Source organism: Aptenodytes forsteri, unplaced genomic scaffold, assembly GCF_000699145.1.
Source record: "Aptenodytes forsteri isolate BGI_AS27 unplaced genomic scaffold, ASM69914v1 Scaffold119, whole genome shotgun sequence".
Lineage (NCBI taxonomy): Eukaryota > Metazoa > Chordata > Aves > Sphenisciformes > Spheniscidae > Aptenodytes > Aptenodytes forsteri.
The window spans coordinates 3,504,901-3,523,339 of NW_008796165.1; the positions used below are offsets into that span (position 1 = coordinate 3,504,901).

General features: G+C 51.7%; 1 protein-coding gene across 4 annotated transcripts in view; it reads left to right on the plus strand.

Annotated features, from left to right (window-relative positions):
* ST3GAL3 (ST3 beta-galactoside alpha-2,3-sialyltransferase 3) overlaps positions 1–17,831 on the plus strand; it is a 193,535-nt gene extending 175,704 nt beyond the window's left edge. For all 4 annotated transcript variants that reach the window (XM_009287282.2, XM_009287281.2, XM_009287284.2 and 1 more), the window contains one exon: positions 13,421–17,831. In XM_009287282.2, the coding sequence (XP_009285557.1) occupies positions 13,421–13,510 (90 nt within the window). In that variant the 3' untranslated portion in view covers positions 13,511–17,831. The remainder of the gene's footprint in view (positions 1–13,420) is intronic.
* The last annotated feature ends 608 nt before the right edge of the window (positions 17,832–18,439 follow it).

Consider the following 18,439-nt stretch of genomic DNA (forward strand, 5'->3'; position numbering starts at 1 on the left):
GGTTTGCTGCTTTTTTGGTAGAGCTCAATCTTTCCCAGCACAGATGTGGCCCAGGTCTTTCTGAGATTGCTTCCCTTTCTTCACTGGCTCCTAGGTGAGGAAACTTTCTCCATCCTACTCCACGTTGTGAAAAGTTGTATTGTTCCAGGAACAGTAGCTGTTCCCTGGCACTTGGCATTTGTTCACCTCGAGCACTTTGCCATTGATCCAGGCCAGGAGGGAAGCTGGAAAGTTGTTTTTCCAAATCACAAGATTGTACGTGTCTTAGGGCTCTCGCAGGCTGCATGACCCTAGGCAGACTGATAAGAATTAGAAATCAGTGATTAGTCAGCTTGAGAAATGAGAAGAGCGTGTCTAATTATCAGAGTAATGAGGCTTTGGAACAACCTCTCAGCAGAGGCCAAGAGAACAAACTGAGTTTAGGAAAAGACTGTGAGGAGGTCCCCAATATATCAAGGGACTGCACATTGTGGTCCTGAGGTACCTTCTGGGCCTGTGGAGGTAACAAGAAAGTCTGCCTTGCTCAATGGAATAACCATGGATTTAATCTGTCCTGGCTAGGAAAGTGAGTGCCCATTTACAGGATTTAAGGGGTACTTCCAGAAAGGAAAACTGAATTGAGTCACTGCGTACAGAGGTGGTGTCTGGCTTGTGAAGTCCCCGAGCGGAAAATAGCTGAGGAATATCATTCTTGCAGTAGCAGAGGAGGTATCACCATTGGCCTGCCCCGTTCTGACCCTTCCGTGGGCGTCTGCTTATAACCACTGCCTGAGGCAGGACCGTGGGCTACCCAGGCCCCGGTCTGAGTCAGTACAGCTGGTTCCTTAGTCTTCCAGCAAAGACACAACTACACCAGAGTGAAAATGGATGCAGATGCCTGGCTCCAGCAGTGGGTACAGAGACTGTTCATGAAAGTTTCAGGAAAAGCCTTTGTCTCTGTGATGCCACTGTGTCCACTCTGGTGAATCGGTTGCCTTTGGTGGACAATCACTCTTGCCCAGTTGTTCCTCCTGTCTCATAAGGATGTCAGTCCCACGGTCTGCTCTTGGACATGGGGACATTCACAGCAGGTGTCCTGTGCCAGGCCTGTTTTGCAGCCTGGTAGGTGTCTCTGACCTCAAGGACACCTACACAGGAGCTGACAAGAATGAAGTCTTCTTGCTCTTGATCCTTACATGGATCAATGGGAAAAGTTGGCAAAAAGAGTTGGATGACAGAGTCTCTGATTGAAGTCGCCAGTCCAGATCACTTGGATCTTTGATTCTGGAGGCCAGCACCCTGAGTGGGATGCAGAAGCCAGTGGAAGACAGGAGGGGGTCATTCTTGGACACCGTATGTGGTCTCAGGAATAAACCTTGCATGGCACAGGGCAGTAGATGAGGATGAACATGTGAAATGCAACCAGTAGGGTCTCCTAGAGAGACCAGTTGGTGCCTGGTTTGTCAGGCCTCTGCTGTCTGGAATCTGTCAGTCATCATGTCCAGGATGTTCTGTATGGAGGTGAGGGAGCGTTGAAAGGTTCTGGTGAAGCCTCACTAATTCAGATGTCAGTGGATTTGTTTCTGCAGCCGGGGCTGTTGATGAGAGCTCTGCAGGCCAGCGGAGCTGGTTCTAGGAGGAAGGTTCCTGTTCCACTTGAAGGCTGGTTATCTGATATGCATCTGCCCATCTAATCCTCACATCCTCACCCACAGGCTCCTCTTACATTTCGCTGCCCTGGTACAAGAAAAGCCATCTGTTCCCAAGTATCAATAATTAATGCTCCTCCTGCCTCTGCCCCTACCAATATGACAAATTGTTTGTGATATTGTGGAATGTGAAGAGTAGAGAGAGGATTGCATTTCTTTCTTTCCCATTTAATATTAATGGTAGCTGGTAATTGTTAGTCACCTGAGGGTGAAGTTGAAAGGTGAAGGGTGTGATAGTTGGGTTGTGTCTTCTGCAGTTGCCTCACAGAACAACAAACAGAGATTTGCCCCAGTCTAGACTGGAAGTGCCCTGCACGCTCTGCTTGAAGAGAGACCTGCATGTGGTTTGCAAATCGGGAGGCTGCCCTGCGTTAGGACCTTATGCCAAACGTTGCCCTTGGCAGTAGTGAAAGAAGATTGACCCAGAGCCAAGCTCCACCAAGGTTTTTATCTGTTTCTTCTGATCTGACGCCCAAAGACCCAAGAGCATCCACAGCATTTTCCTCAGTGTTACTTTGGACCTCCAGGATTGCGTCCACGTCTAGTTCTTCCTGATCCTCCACTACATTTCAGCCTCTAAAGGAACCACTAAAGCAGGCTTTGCCTTGAAATTATGCAAGTATCGTCTTTGTCTTCTGTCTGGCCTGCAGACCCATGCAGGTTGGAGTACTCGTTCCTGAGTAGGGCAGCGGAAAAGGTTTGCTTAATGTAGCAACATCACAGCACTAAAACAATTGCCATGGGATGCAGCTGTTCCACCATAACAAACATCTCAGGCAGGAGCCCCTGCAGTTTGACCAGGCTTTGGTGGGGCAGAACCTCTATTTCTGAAGTTCAAATCTTTCCCCTGTCAGGCTCCTCCAGCCCTGGAGGACCGAAAATCTTCAGTGTTTAAGCCTGGAGAGCAGCTGCAGGGAAGCACTCCAGCTCCACCCTGAAACCATCACTGTCTTTAACAGACGAAATGTAAACAGCAGCAGTGTCCTGGGTCTGGAGGTGCCACACGTGTGTGTGGCTCGTGGGATCCTCCCTGGGAACATTCATTGAGCCCCTTCCCTTGCCTGGTGTCCACAGGGGGAACGGGCCTGCTGGCGAGCGTGCATCCTCTTGGCAAGGTGTGTTGCTGATTTACACTTGAGGCCTGCTTGAGGCCTCTCTGGACACCCTTGAAACCCTGTGACTCATCTCTGAGGAATTTGTTCTGATTACATAAAAAAAAGCCAGCAAAATGCACTCGCGTGCTCACAGCTGGGCGGAGATGCCTCTCCCGTGCCAAGACTGAGGTGATAAAATCTCTGTGGAAATGAATGTGATTTTTCCTGTTGCTCTGTGGGACTGGCAGCTGAATTTCCAAGAGGCGAAACAGGCAGCCCGAGTGTATAGTTTTGCTTAGTCTTAAAGCCCTCAAGGTCCAAGATCGTGCTGCAATTGCTACTGCAGGAGGCAGCTGCCTCCACTGCCTCTTCCAGCATCTCAGACTGCCGAGGGCTGGGCAGGCGTTTCCTGCTCCGGAGGAAAAGGCTCTGTGAGGAGGCAGATGCTTTGGAGCCTCATCGGTGTTACCAGTCTTGGGGAGGTATACAGTTTTGGGACCCTGGTCAGCAGTATGGCTGCAAAACACGTATGGATTCTCCTGTGCTTGTGAGTGCTCATGGGAGCAGATTTCTCTGGTTTAGTCCTGGATGGCTTCCTTACCCTCTCTCCTGGGTAGCTTGGTGTGCTCCAGCCAGAGTACATCCAGGCAGACATGGTGGAGAAGACCCTTTTCTGTTCATAAGCGTGCTCCGGAGAGCTGGAAGCACGCTGGTGCAGCGCTTTGAGTTTCAGGCTGTGAGCTGGAAGATGAGTGCTTGCAGTGCAAAACCGCCCCTCGATCCCAGCTTCGCTGCCCAGCACCTTCCCCCCTTGTCTCTCCTCTTCTCTCCATCGTGGCCAGGGGTACAGAGTCCCTGGCCTGCACTTCAGCAAGGGTTTTCTGGGTGGTATGAAGACACTCTGCTGTTCCCTGGTCTGTTACTGGGAGACTGCTGCCCAGTAGACCCCGTGCTGTTGTGTAAATTCTCACAGGTGATTTTTCAGCTCTGATCCTCTCTCTTTGTTTTAACTTACAAAATGCAGAATGTCCAAGTGTGTCATCTCCATTCAGTTACTGTTTTCCCTATTCCAAATAACTTTGCAACAGCTTTTGACCCTTGGCTGCTTCCATGAATGCTGTACAGAAAATGATTGAGTCCTTGCCAAGGCGTCTGCTCACTTGTTTCTGTTTTCGTGGCAATGAGTCCATCGGAGCTGAATTTTGATATAGTATATTGTATTTTTATTTCTTGCTCAGGTCCTGTAATGCTTCCTGCCCAAGCACTGCATAAAAGTGTATTTTTATCACAGGTCTTCTATTTTGTCACTGTCTTCTATTAATGTAGAAGTGTCAGATCCACTGGGAACATAGCGAAGGAAACATGGAAATGGAGGTGAGGAAAAAGGGAGTATTTTAAAATAGAGTGAAGGCTTTTCCGGATTAAAAAATGAATGAACATGCCTATAAGGATTACAATAGACCTTCATTGCTAATGGCAAAACAGGCTAGTGTTCCAGGCAGAAATTATTTCAGGATGGGAAAGTGACAGTGTTTAGAATAGTAAAAACATATCTGTAAGGTGTTGATGAAACTGAGAGAGCAGGAGGCTGTGCTAAATCATGGGAACGAAGCACAAGACTGGCTCCCAGCACATCCCTCCTCCATGTGCTCTGCCCTGAGCCTGGCAGCACACAGCCTTCCCCAGCCTTGTGATCCAGAGGTGAGCTTCAGTCTCCTGGTCATTTCTCGCAGGAGCAAGAATGTGAACAAGCAGTCACCTCGGGCGCAACACAGGGAGCACCCCGAGCTGTCTTCTCAGCAGCTGGCTGCAGACTGCCTCACGCACTTTGTGGTTGGTAAAAATGGAGAATGCGTGGTTAAAAGCCACCCTTATCCATCCAGAGCCCACCTGCAGCATTTGTGTCGCACGGTGGAGCTGCTAAAGGGAGTATTTTAAAATAGTGAAGGCTTTTCCGGATTAAAAAATGAATGAACATGCCTATAAGGATTACAATAGACCTTCATTGCTAATGGCAAAACAGGCTAGTGTTCCAGGCAGAAATTATTTCAGGATGGGAAAGTGACAGTGTTTAGAATAGTAAAAACATATCTGTAAGGTGTTGATGAAACTGAGAGAGCAGGAGGCTGTGCTAAATCATGGGAACGAAGCACAAGACTGGCTCCCAGCACATCCCTCCTCCATGTGCTCTGCCCTGAGCCTGGCAGCACACAGCCTTCCCCAGCCTTGTGATCCAGAGGTGAGCTTCAGTCTCCTGGTCATTTCTCGCAGGAGCAAGAATGTGAACAAGCAGTCACCTCGGGCGCAACACAGGGAGCACCCCGAGCTGTCTTCTCAGCAGCTGGCTGCAGACTGCCTCACGCACTTTGTGGTTGGTAAAAATGGAGAATGCGTGGTTAAAAGCCACCCTTATCCATCCAGAGCCCACCTGCAGCATTTGTGTCGCACGGTGGAGCTGCTGACTGGTCTCCTTTTCACTGTAGAAGCAGATCAAGCGCCAATGCCGATGTTGTTGGAGGTGTCAGCTCCTTTGATACAGCTGTGCCCAGCACTTCAGTGACTCGCTGCCTGACCTGAGGGGGAGGTGGTGCGACTGCCTTTGATGGCTTCTTTCTGATCATTGGCTCCGCTTCCCCAACAGGTCTTTGTGGGATGCTGGAGGACACCATCTTGTAACACTTCTTATTCAGCCTGTGTAAGGGCTGTCACAAGGTCCAGGGGAGGTGGCCTGCAGCATGCAGTGACACACAGCTTTGTCTCTGTCTCTCCCCGCCAGCAGCTACCTCTCAGAATAATCCACAAACATCAAGTTTGGAGTCTCGGCCCATAAAGGCACAAACAATAGTGCTTTATCATCATCTGGGCTCTCTCTGTGAAGCCGTCTTTTGCATTTTAAATCAACGCAAGTTGCTTGGGAGGGGGTGGTTGGGCTGCTTCAGGCCTCCAAGTACCTTAAAGTTCGCAGTAGCCAACACGAAGAACAAAACTCCTTTGAAAGCCGGGCAGATGTCTAGCCTGGTGATTTATAGACTGAAAACACAGCTATTCGAGCCTGGCTGATGAATTGCGATTGGAGTACAAGGAATGGTGCAGACTGAAATGGAGGTCAGCTTTGGAGGGGGAGGTTAGGGGCTGGGGCAGGGGGACCTCTGAAAGGGCAGTGCTTTTTCTGGGGGCCAGCGGTGATGACTGATGAGGTTTATACATTTTTGTCTTTGTTTAAAAGCCACCTGTTTGACAACGTTTTGGCTGAACGAAGGCCTCACATGCTGTTCCTGTGCATAAGGACTGTGTGTCTATGTAATAGAAATCTGGAAAAGATTGATGGAATAGCAGTCATGACCAGAGCACAGGTATTGCCTTGTTCAGTAGGACAGAAGTATGGTAACACTCATGGGGTACCACTGTGCGCTAATAACAGCAAGGAGGGTAAGGCTGTAGGATGGACAAAAACAGAATTAGGGTTTGGACAAGATCTCTGTAGGAAAAGACAGTAAAAGATCTACAGGGGTGTGCTAGAGCCCAGCTGCTGACCCCAACATTGAACACAGACCTCTGTAGGGGTGCTAGGTACTACCAGAAATTGCGCTGTCATGGATGTATGTTAGCAGCCAGTATTACTGTCAAGGGGAGAGCCCAGGTATTGCGAGATGCATTAGCTAGCACAGCTCCTCTTAACCATGAGGGCACAAAAAGAGCTAATGGCCTTTCAGAGCTGTTTTTAGCAGGCATGAAGAGCTTGCAGTGGGACATTTTAGGAAATAGCCTTTGATCAAGTGCCTTCATGGTTAAATTAAATGGAAAGGCAACGGAAGGGATGTTATAACTCAGAGTTTGCTTCCAAAAGGAGGGAGCTTGATAAGCAGGGCTGTATCTAGACTGCGGGGGGGCACTCAGCTGTGCTGGCAGGGCACTCAGTGGAATTGGGACATGCTGTGCAGACTGTGACTTCTCTGAATTTAGGCCTAGCCTAGGAGAATGGAGCTACCAAAAGCAGATGCACTGAAGAGCTTGTGGACTCATTGTAGGCTTGAGATTTTTTTTTTTTTTTTTCAAAAGTGCAAAAATTATCTGCAATTCATGTTTGCAGCAAGGGGGGAACTGGCAGGAAAAGGCTGTAGACATAACTTCATAACAACGTTTCACAGTGATGTGAGAAATAACAGGAGTGGGAGAGAGCATCAGGCAGTGAGGAGACTTCACCCTGACGGTTGGAAGGGACAAGGATAAAGTGAAAACTGGTAAAAGTCAAGCTGAATTAGATCTTGCGAAGGAAAATAAACAAACACTGGACAGTCTCCTGCCAAACAAATAATATGGAAACAAGGAAAGAATTACCAGGGCTGTGGCATCCAGGGAGGTGAAAGGAGCAGAAGGTGTAGGGATTAAAGAGCCGAAGTGGGAACCATGTGAATGAATATATTACCTCCATAAGGGTGATATGATGAACGTGAGTGAAAGGGTGGCTTGCGGTGAGAAGTTCATAGAAATGGAAAATGACTGGGTCAGCAGCAAAAGGCAAAAGCTGTTGAAGCTAATGCACTAGGTGTGAGAGCCTGAGAGATCTCTGTTCCAACCGCTGTGCTGTTGAGCCAATTAAGCTGCAAGTCCAGAGGAAAAGGTCCTCAATAAATCTATCAGGTTACACATGGTTCCACAGGATTAGATTGTAGTGGACATAATACCTCTTTTTTCCTTTCTTTTTTGGGGGGATGGGAGTGAGGCAAGGAAAATAATCCTGTCAAATTCAGACCTCTTAATCTGACCTCAGAGGTACTATTCAGAACTTCAGAGCAGAGTTTAAATGAAAGAATAATTAAATCCTGAAAGTAAAACACAACATGGATTTACCAAAGACAGGTTACAAAAACTAATTAAATATCTTCATTTGAGTAAAAAAAAAAAAAAATAAATCATTCTGGGAACAGAGGAAGTGTAGTAGCGCAGTCTGTCTGAAGTTCAGTTAAGCGTGCGATACTGTGCCATGTGAGATATTATTAGTTAAGCTTCAGAAGCTACGGTTTGGTGCAACACCTGTATGTGAATAGTCTCTCTAAAGGAGAACACAAAGAGCAGCACTGAATGGATGGCTGGGAGTTCCCCCGCAGGAGGTCATGTTTAGTGTTTGCTTTAATGATTTTTGGCACAGAAGGCAATGGTGTGCAAGTGGAATTTGATGATAGAAAACCAGGTGTGGTCAATACAAAGGAGGATCAAAATACCATCCAGGAAGACCATGAGCACCTTGAGAACAGGAGTAAACTGGGTGGCATGAAACCTAAAAGTGTGAATGGAAGGTCATGCTGTTCGGGGCAATAACAGAAGTTTTGACACTAAGCTGGGAAAGCATTATTTGGCAATGGCAAAGGAGGAAAATGCTTGGATAGGTATGAATAAATTGCAGGATGATTCAGGGTGCCAGGCTGTTACTATGAAAAAAAAGGCAAGTACAGCTCTGGAAAGACTTGAGGAAAGGACTTCTTGTAGAGACAGAGAATTGCCTCTGCATGAGGCAATGGTGAGTCCTTTTTCTGCTTCCTGAGAAGTAAATTTGGAGTAAATAGGGACAGAGGAAGCTACGATGCTTATGGGAAATTTCCCAGTTTTCATAGAGAAAATGAACAGCTTCTTTTGGTAGAAGGAAAAAGAAAATATGGCTTGTTTAGCTTGGTAAAATGAAGACTGAGAAGAGATACAATTGCCCTCTTTATATGTATTAAGAATAAGCAGGAGCTAAAGGAGCTGTTTAAAGTTTCAAGTTGGTATAAGAATGACTGGGTTTAAAGGAGCTGTGAGTAAATCTTTCCCAAACATGAAAAGAGGAGGGTGTCCAGCCCTCTCTTTTGTTTCAGTACGTGTGACTCCCAAGGGGTGCAGGTGGAACGGGGCAGTCTGCGGTGCTGCCATGTCCCGGCGAATGGACTGAGAGAGGAGGGGGCAACAGGTTCTGAACAAGGCAGGGCACTGGTGTCATGGGAGGTGCATTGGGAGGTGAAACTGCGGCTCGGGGGTAGCCATAAAACACCTACTGTGCGTGGTCACCATGCCAGGACCAGAGCAAGGGCGTGGGCAAGGCAGAATCATGAAAAATAAGCAGCTCTCGAGACAAGGCAGTACAGGTTAAAGGTAGAGATAAATTAGCACCAGTGGAGACTGGAAACCGACTGTTACCAGTGAAGTAGCACTTCTTGCTGCTGCTGGGGTTTCTGTGCAGGTTTTCGGGGAGACGTGCTGCTGACTTGCAGAAATACAGAGGACGTAACAGAACTGAGAAACCTCCTGCTTTACAACTCTCTGTTTTTCTTGAATGCATTCCACATTGACTTCACTCTCTCTGATTTAATCTTCCTGTATTTTAAGATATTGCAATATACTTGATAAGACTAATGTGCTCTGAAGCTGAGGCATTCCCCGATTGTAATTGATTACAGATGGGGAGCTTACCCTCCTCCTGGGTTGGTCTCTGAAACATTTTCTTAGTCTTAAAATATTCTACTTGGCTTCTCTTGAAGGGACAGAGGATGTTTTGTGCTTCCTTGTGGAGTCGTCAAGAAAAAAAGGACGGGTGGTTTGGGGCTGCTGCATTTGCATAACCCTGAAAGGTGGCTTTAACAGATGATAAATTTTGATCTAATAACTGTGACCAAACGATCACACATCAGACCCACTGCCACCTCTCTGGGATGGACAGCCATAACAGTGCATCTGCTTGCAGAGCGACTCTCCTCCTGCTGTTTCTCTCTCCACTGAAAAGAGCAAACATTTACTAATCATAGAGAAACCCGAAGCAAAGGAAATCCCAGCCTGCTCCCCAAACAGCAAGAAGGGCTCTGGAGCCTCCTGTGACGTTCCTGGTGGAGCTCCCAGGAGTTTGTTACTCCAGCTGTGGGCTCAGACAAGCAGCCCATTTGTGGACGTTCCTGGTGGAGCTCCCAGGAGTTCGTTACTCCGGCTGTGGGCTCAGACAAGCAGCCCATTTGTTTGCACAAGTGGAAAGAAACGGTCAGACTCAATGATCTTAAGGGTCTTTCTCAACCTAAATGATTCTATGATTCTAAGCTGTACCAGCCACCTGCTTGATGCGAGCGGCAGAGGGGGGAGAGGGCAGAGCCAGTCTGCCAGGTTGCAGGAGCAGTGGTGGTAGTGATGTGTAGGGACAAGAAGGTGGAGGTGGCAGTGAATGCTCCGAGCTGCTCTGTTGCTGTCTGGAGGTGCAGATTCATGAGAGAAGAGCTGGAGTTTTCTGCTTGTGATGCTGAGGTGTAGCTTCAGGACTCAGGGCAGGAGCTTTGTGAATGTGGATAATCCGGCATACAGGAGTAGGAAATGAGGCAGTAGTGGCTCAGTGTGACGGGAAGAGAGGGTCAAAGCAGTCAGAAGGGACAGTGAGCATCTTGCCAGCACAGCCAAAGTGCATCCAGCATCTGAGGGCAGGAGGCTTCTTTGCAGTAGTAGCAGGAATAAACCACCAGTGTTGCAGCTGCTTAATGTAATCCTTCTCCAGGTGTGGATTCTGCTCACAATGCTCTGCTTCAAATGTCAAAATGAGCACTCTGACAGCACAGCCCTGTCTGTGAGAACGCAGGTGGCCGAAGCATTGCCTCTTTCTTACCATCCTGCTGCAGCTCAGGATGCTGAGTCAGCTGAAAGATTTCCAGGACAACTTTCCTATGAGCTTGGTTACACAGAGCACCTCAGCTTACCCAGTGAGGGGTGGCAAAAGAGAACTTCCCCTTACAACAGCCATGACATGGTCCTGGCCCCAAAGCAAACTGAGCCTGCCAAGGCCTGGCTTTTCATGAGACCCTGCAGCCGGCTCACAGAGCCCGCCTGCCTCTGTCTGGGAGTTTTGAGAAATCTGCTCCAGCTCTTCTCCCCACTGCAGCCGCTGGGGCTGGAATGCAGCTTCCTTTGCCTGATTAGCTCTGTCTGTCAGTGGGGTGAGTCCCTCTCCTGTAATCAGTAACTGGAGCTGGTGTTGAAGACATGCCTCATCCCTCCTGCCCGCGTTGCTGTCAGGCGCGGGGGGAGCAGCACCACACCAAGCGAGCGCTCTGCTAGTGCTCTTTGGGGTGGACGAAAGCCCGTCCTCACTGGGGAATCCTCTTCCTCTGTGGTCTTACATTCAACCACAAAACACTTGAGAGTGCTGCCGCGGACACCACTAAGATTCATGGATCGAATGGGAGGCTGAATTCCCTTACATGTGGCTTTCTGCTTGGAAAGAGGAGTTTGTGGCAGTGCCCAGGATATAGAACAGCCTGGAATGCTGAACAGCCAGAAGTTTATAGGTCTTGCCAGAAGCCTTGCAGTCAGTGCAGGAGTCAGACCTAGCTGTAATGTGAGAGACTGCAATTGTATCGCCCAAAATTTTATTATCCACCTTCTGTACTTAAAATCATGCTCGACTTGTACCTTTCACGAAGCAGATTTCCCCTTGCCATCAGATAAGGCACGTGGATGTGGCCTGTGATGAGGTTTTAGGTGGTTTGAGTTTGCCTAGAAGTGGCTGCTTCCCCAGTTACCGTCCATACCAAGGGATGCAAGCAGGTTGTACTGGGTGAAACCAGTTGTTTTCTCATACTGTTTGATGAGGCTGAAAGATGTGAAGGAGGGATCAGCTTGTGCTGTGATGTGTCAGGCACATCAGGCTCCCTGGTGCTCCAGATAGGCTTTGAACAACAAGCCCAGCCAGATGTAAGTGAATGCATCGAGACCTGGTGTTCCCAGCATGGCCTCTGTGCCAGCAGACAGCTGCTCACTGCCTGTTGGCAGGAGCACACACGCACACTTGGCTGCCTCTGCCGGTGCTGTGCGTTCCTAGCAAGGGGCTGTGTTGTCAGAAGAGACGCTGTTGCATGGCAGGGGCCAAGCCCAGGACCCCCCACTGACATGCCACATGTGGGACTGTTTCCAGCACATTGGGGGATCCTGGCTCTGTGGCTCCAAGTGACAGGCACACGCAGCCCTGCTCTCCCAGCTCCCTCTGCTCTGCACCACCATTGCTCCCACTGCTGCTTTCTGAAATTCATGCTTTTTTCCTTTTACGAGCCAGCTTTCTTCCCAGTGCCAGTTTTCAATTTCTGCTTTTATGCTAGCAGAAGCCAAGCACTGAGTTGTTTCTGGGCAGCATCTTTTCAGTTTAGAGACAAGGTCTTCTGCGTTTTCAGAGTCCCAAAGAGCACCAGCACGGTTTACCACGTGTGGCCCTGTTGTTCCTGGTGCTTGGTGCACCCTTTGCAGCATTCACGTAAAAGTGTCACTGGAAGCAGAGGAAGTCAAAGACTTCTAACACAGGTTACAAGATAAGACCTGCCTGAACTTTCCTTAGCAGCTTGAACTGTCATCATTCCTGTGCACTGAGGGGATGGAAGTGGCTTGTAAACTCACAGTAGCGGCAAGAGAGGTATTTCCAAAATGTGCTGGAGATCTAGAGAGGGACTTTCAGTCCCTTGGACCTCTTGGCAGAAGGCTCCACACCATGACCGGGGCTGTCTGTCCCACACAGTCAGCAGTCGTGGCTGAGAGCTGCTTGCTCTGAACAGGACAGGACATCCACAGATGACAGGAGAGCCACATGCACATTGTGTGTGATGGATGCAATCAGTGCTTTGCAGGCAGGTGCACACGGTTTTGCAGTGGGTAAACTGGGTTTAGATACCTATGACAAAGTGCCCTCAGAGGGCTCGTTGGGCTGGCGCTTTGTTCGTTGAGATCATTTCAGGGAGGCTCCTGTAGAGTGATTTTATCATGGTCCAGTTCATCTTTAGAGCTGAGATTACCTGCTGGCCAGAGCACTGTGCTGGAGACCTGGATTCATTTACTGGGATTCTTGTCCTGTTGGGAGATTTTGGGGAAAGTTGCTTTTCCCTGCTCTGCCTTGGTCTCCCCAGGGGACAAACCACTTACTGCTTTCATTAAGTGCTTTAATAGTACCAGCACAGGGGGGTGATGGCAGATGCCTTGATAGCGGCTAAAGCCTGCTGCAGGGAACACATCTGGGTGGGCTGACACCAGCTATAGCAATGATTGCTCTGACAGGCCTGGCTGGGAGATGTGGCCATTTCACCCTTCGCATTGTATTAGCGTAAACTTTAGCGTGTGATTTCCTCTTGATAGGGCTAGTGGAGGCAAGAGCCGGCCTTGATGGGGCTGGTCTTGGGGCTTTTCAGCTGCATGTACCCCCATGCATTCCCCAGAGACCTCCCTTGGCAGGGAGCTGTATGTGGGTACGACATGTTTTGCCACCATGTTCTCTGCCAGCTCTGCTCCCCGGCACACATCACCATTAATGATGTGCTGTTGGACTCTTGTGTGCTGTGGCTTGGGAGGGCACTGCAACCAGCTACATCTGCCCAAGGTACCTGGGTTGCCCAGATCTCCCCATGCCAAAAAAACTTCACCCAGCCCATGGGGAGACCTCCTACCTCAGGTACACGGGTCTGACCCTGGGGGCTGTATCGGCTTTGGATAAGAGATGGCCCGTGGTCTGCAAGGGCTTTTCTGGTCTGCAGCAGGGTCTGTCTCCTTGGCAGAAGCCACTGCCCTGCCCCAACTGGAGTCTCCTGCAACGTGGGGAATGGGAGCATGCTTGGCCATGGTAGCTGCTGACCTCCTGTCTTTCCCATTTCCTTCCAGTCCTGGACGCACAATATCCAGCGGGAGAAGGAGTTCCTGCGGAAGCTGGTGAAAGCCCGAGTCATCACTGACCTAACCAGTGGGATTTGAGTGGCTGCAGCCACTGCCTCCAAGGGAGGAGACAAAGAAGCACGCTGCAGCTCCAGGAGCAGGCACTGGCAGCCCCCCCGCAAGAATCCCACCTCACTGAAGACACACAGAGATGCCCAGGTGCTCTGGGAAGACCCTCTCACATTGCCAGTCTGCATGAGGGTTGCATCTGCTGCCTCCAGGCCTAGAGCTGGCAGGAGGTGGGCAAGGGACTGAGTGGGCCGTTTTTGAACTCTGCATCGCAGACGGATCTTCTGTGTCCTGAATTAAACAGGAAAGACTCAGGAGAGAGAAGAAAGGTTTGTGAATAAAACGATTTGTGCCAAATGGGAGGTGACGCTGCCCTTAGGCAGCAATGCCTGAATGTACAAAGTATTATTTTTTAAAAGAAACTCTGCTGGAATCATACTAGGAATACCAAGGTGCGAGGCAAAGTCTGCTTGTGCACAGCCCTGCGAAAAGCCTGGCCTCTCCATGCTCCATCTGTGTTGTCACCGGCCTCAGACCTTTCCCCAGGAAAACAAATCCGTCCAAAACTTCGGTGTCGTTGGTGCTGCTATAATTCGAACGGAGAATAATGGCTTTCCCTCGTTCTCCACTTGGAGCTTCTGGATGGAGATGAGCATGGGTTTGTTTTTCTACACTTTTCCTTGCTTCCCGCATAGAGGCAGCAGCAGCAGCCACTTACTTGGCTGCGTTTTCCATAGCCGTTTGCCCTGCTCTGCCTCTGCCCTGACCCCAAGGTGGAGCGGGGAGCCGATGGCTTTCTCTGCCTGCAGCAGATCCTCCCCACCTTCCTGCCTGTCACGGCGCTGAGGACCTTGTCTCATTGTGCTCAAGGCTTTCAGGCCTCTTGGTTTGTGCCTGCTGTGCAGGGCCGCTGTGGAGTCCGTGCAGATTGGTGTCACCGTTTCTGGACAGCATCTCGTTTTATTTTTGTGTGGGAGAGTAATTTATTCTTTGGAAGGAGGTCAGATCTTGCGCGGAGATCTGAAGCTTTACAGTTTGAGAGCAGGCTGCCGAAGATGTTTGTTTTACGTTCCAGACTCGATCATGTTTCCTATTTAAGTGATGTGTGACCTCGGTGATGATGGAGCCTGCTGGCATGGGTGGGGGCCTGCTGGGAACCCTCACCCTCTGCTCGGCCCCTGCTCACTTCATTTCCAAGCTCCTCCCGTGCTGCTCTAGCACTGCTGCTCCTCCTGCTCTCAGGAGCACGTTCCTTCCTTTGCCGTCTTGATCCCGAGATGCAGTATTTGCACATTTGATTTGTATACGTATTTCAGAGGAGCTGGAATAAACTGAGCAACGTGGCCGAGTGCAAGGACAGCGGGGTGGTGTCATCCACCTGGAGAGCGTGGGCAGAAGGGGGATTGCCAGGGGAATGGTTACAGGTGGAAATCAGCTCCCACGCTCTCCTAGCCTGGAGCAGACTGGACTGCGCCCATGGGCACTGTCCCGAGCCGAGTCCCTGTGTGTCGAGGCACCAACGTGCAGCCAGCCAGTGCTGGGGTCAGTGGAGGGGGGATCCCAGAGGGATGCTGGCTGGGCTCATGGTCTTGGCACTACATCTGACGTAGCCCAAGGATTGCAGACTGCCTTGCTCTGAGCTGAAGGGAGAACATGGCCCTGACATGGACAAGGGATGCTCAGAGCAGGGCTCGCATGGTTCCCCTGGGTCACCTCTGCTCCCGCTGACTTGCAGGGGGCTGTGGCTCTGGGGCTGAGACCCCCAGAGGGGACGTGCAGGAACGGCAGGCAGTGACCCAGGTGTGGGGCAGAGGAGCAAACAGAATGGTTTGAGACCAGGCTGCAGGCAGAGGCAGCTCTCAGGACATGGTGCTGGGTGCTGCCCACAGACGGGCATGGGATGTGCACCTCAGGAGCCTCTCCTGCATGGTGTGCACGTAGCCAAGGAGCTTGCTCAGGGGCAAGTCCTGTCCAGCTTCTGGTCCTGGCTGCTGCTTGCCTTGCAGTCTGGGAGCAGCTCAAAGATCCTGCCTTTTCCAGGCTGCAGAAGACAGATGCTGGGAGGCTCTCCCTTCCCTTTCCCCTTCCCATGTCCCTTCCCTTGTCCCTCTGGCCTCCCAGCCAGGCAGTCCCTGCTCCCCCCGGTACATGCCTCCCACCAGGATGCTCTGTGAGGTTTCCAGCATGGAGAGCTGGGGTTTCCAGCAGGTCTTTGAGCATATGCTGTGGCAGATACTTCTTTGAATATTCTCTCCCAATTTGTTTTTCCGGCTCAAGGAGCCCAAGGGACTGGATTTCCATGGCTCTTGCCAGACGACACTCCCTTTGCGGTTCCTGTGTCAGCCTGGACCTGGGACCATCGTCCCAAGAGTCCCTGCCACGGTGGCAGTGGGGGTGCCTGGGGGGGACCTGGCCGAGGTTGTGGCTGGGGAAGAGTGGGCACCTGCCCTCTGCCTTAGAGCTTGAACTGGGTCTTTAACCAGCTGCTGTGGGAGCCCTGGGGCAGTGACAGGGTGATGGGCTGCATCCGTATGCTACAGTGAGCTGAGATGCCAGAGAGCAGGTGGCTGCACCCAGGAGGAGGAGGAGGGAGGTGAAGAGTCTTCCATGTCCGTGCTGGGCTTCTCTCCACCCCCCGGGGGAAGCACCCCCATGGAGGCTTGTGATGGCATTAATTTGATTTAGTCCGTTTCATTGAGCACTACAAAGCTACAGGGCACCTTTATCTTCCAGCGCACTGGCTCCAGGTCCAAGGAGAGAGCATGACCCCTGCTCTGCTTTCCCCGGCATCCTAGCTCCCCACCACGGCCAGGGACTGGTCCTGATGGGAAGCTATCCCTGCAGACCAGGGAGGTGACTCCAAGCCCTTCCCTCGACCTTCATGAGGGTCTCCAGGCAGAAGTGCCCAGGCTGAATAGATGAGTGCATGGCCCAGGGTGACTGTAGTGGGTCAGGACCACCTGCAAGTAGAAGGAAAGAGAGGGTGGGGGGTTGTTTGGGGGCCAAAGGCTCCCCTCTAACTCACTGTCCCATTTGACATTGGTGGGGCAAGCACACCCACGGAGCAGCCCTACGGCCAGGTGATAGGGGTGTGCACCCCAGCCCCGGAAGCAATGTGCAGCGCTGGGTTTCACTCCTGGATGCTGTTCCTTTGGCTGCCTCCCCACGTGCACCTGCAGCCACCTCCCGCCCTCTGAAACGCTGCAGTCCTGCCAGCTCGGAGCGGTGCACACGGGTCAGAGCAGGGTCAGTGGGACAGATGTGAGTCTTGGCCTCTCCCTCGCAGTGACTCACCTTTTCAGCTTGGAAGGGAGAGCCCAGGGGAATTCTCCACAGCCTAAATATAGAGCGGAGTTGCCTGGCACCTCTGACGCACTGCGGTGCAGAAAGGCCACTCGGGTGGCAGGGAACCTGCCTAGAGAGAGGCCGGGGAAGTGCAGGGAGGTCGGGGAGCCAGCTCCTGCAGCAGGGTTTTGCTCCAGCTGGTGCAGAGAGCAGGTCTGGGGAGCTGCAGGCCAGCCAGCATGTGCTGCTCCAGGGGAGAGGGGCTGCCAGAGAGCTGCTGCTGCGCTGACCACACCATAAGCACAGGCTGCATTTGTGGCGTACAGCCCTCCCCAGTGCCCGCCACCCTGGCGTCGCGCTCCCTCCACCAGCTCACACTGTTAGGGCTGGCCATGCTGTGGCCTCAAGCTCACACGTGCCAAACAGAGGCACTGCAGCCAGGGAGCATGAGGCAGCAGCGGGATGCTCTGCGGCCCAGCATCCATCAGCCCAGCATCTCTGGACTTCCAGCATCTCCTTTTCCTGGGAGGGAGCAGCAAGGAGGCCCTGCCCTGCCATCCTGCTTTACCCCTCAGTGCGGGCACTGCTGGGAGAGGGGGAAGGTGTCAGGACAGGGCTATCTGTCTGTGTCAAACAGGGGCAGGCAGGCTGCGTATGGGCAGCACCAGGGGACAGTCAAGGGCTTTCAGACTGCCTGGCAAGGAGGCAGCTGCCATGCTGAGCTCCACTGGCACCAGCACGGCGCGTGCCATCGGCCCAAGTGTGCATCACACGCAGTATTAGAGACATGTCCTTCGGTGCAGGCGACCCGGGCCACTACCCAGCCCCTCCGGGCACCAGCTCCTTGCACAGCCTGCACAGGGACTCCCTCCAAAGGCCAGTGCGCTCGCCGGTACTGTACCAAGCTGAGATGCAAGAACTCAATGAGTTTTTAAAATTAGTTTTAGTTTATGCGATTTTTTTTTAATTTCCCCTCTAGGCAGGGAGGGCAAGAGTCTTGCAGACTCCTCCAAGCCGGCTTATGTCACGTCAATTCAGTCATATCACAGAAGCAATAAAGCTATCAAACAAGCTTGGCTGGCCTCTTTCTTCTGCTGCCTTTGGCCTTTTTTAGGGGAGGCAGAGGGATTCCCCTGCTCAGGCTGTCCCCAGCCTGGTTTCACTGCTGACTCCTCCAGCACAGTAACCCAGAGGCAGCTGCCGGGAGCTGCAGCTGGCCGATGCCACTGGCCTGGCGCTGGGGACAGGAGAGGGCTGCGCTCCTCCTTGCTGGTGACCTGAGGGTGGGAGAGGGGCTTGCAGGGTGGGTGCATGTCATGTCGTGGAGCAGAGGGGTGGGGGCTTGTCCTGCCCAGGACAGGCTGCCTGCGACTCTGCCTGCTCTCTCAGGGCTCCCTGCCAGCTCCGACACCTGCCAGGTCCCAGCGGGAAGAGCATAACCCCTGCGGCGAACCCCAGCAACGCCACGGGGCTTCCGGAGCCACGGGATGAGTCGGGGACAGTCCCATCGCCTGGGGAAATGGGGTGGCTGTTTCCAGGTGGGTGACCGGTCTGACAGACCTGCCAGATCCTAAATGCAAGGAGTGGCTTCCTGCCAGCACCGATGGGACACCACAGAGGCAACTGCCCAACCCTCCCTGGTGTGTGGCTGCAAGTTCCAGATCCCTCCCAGAA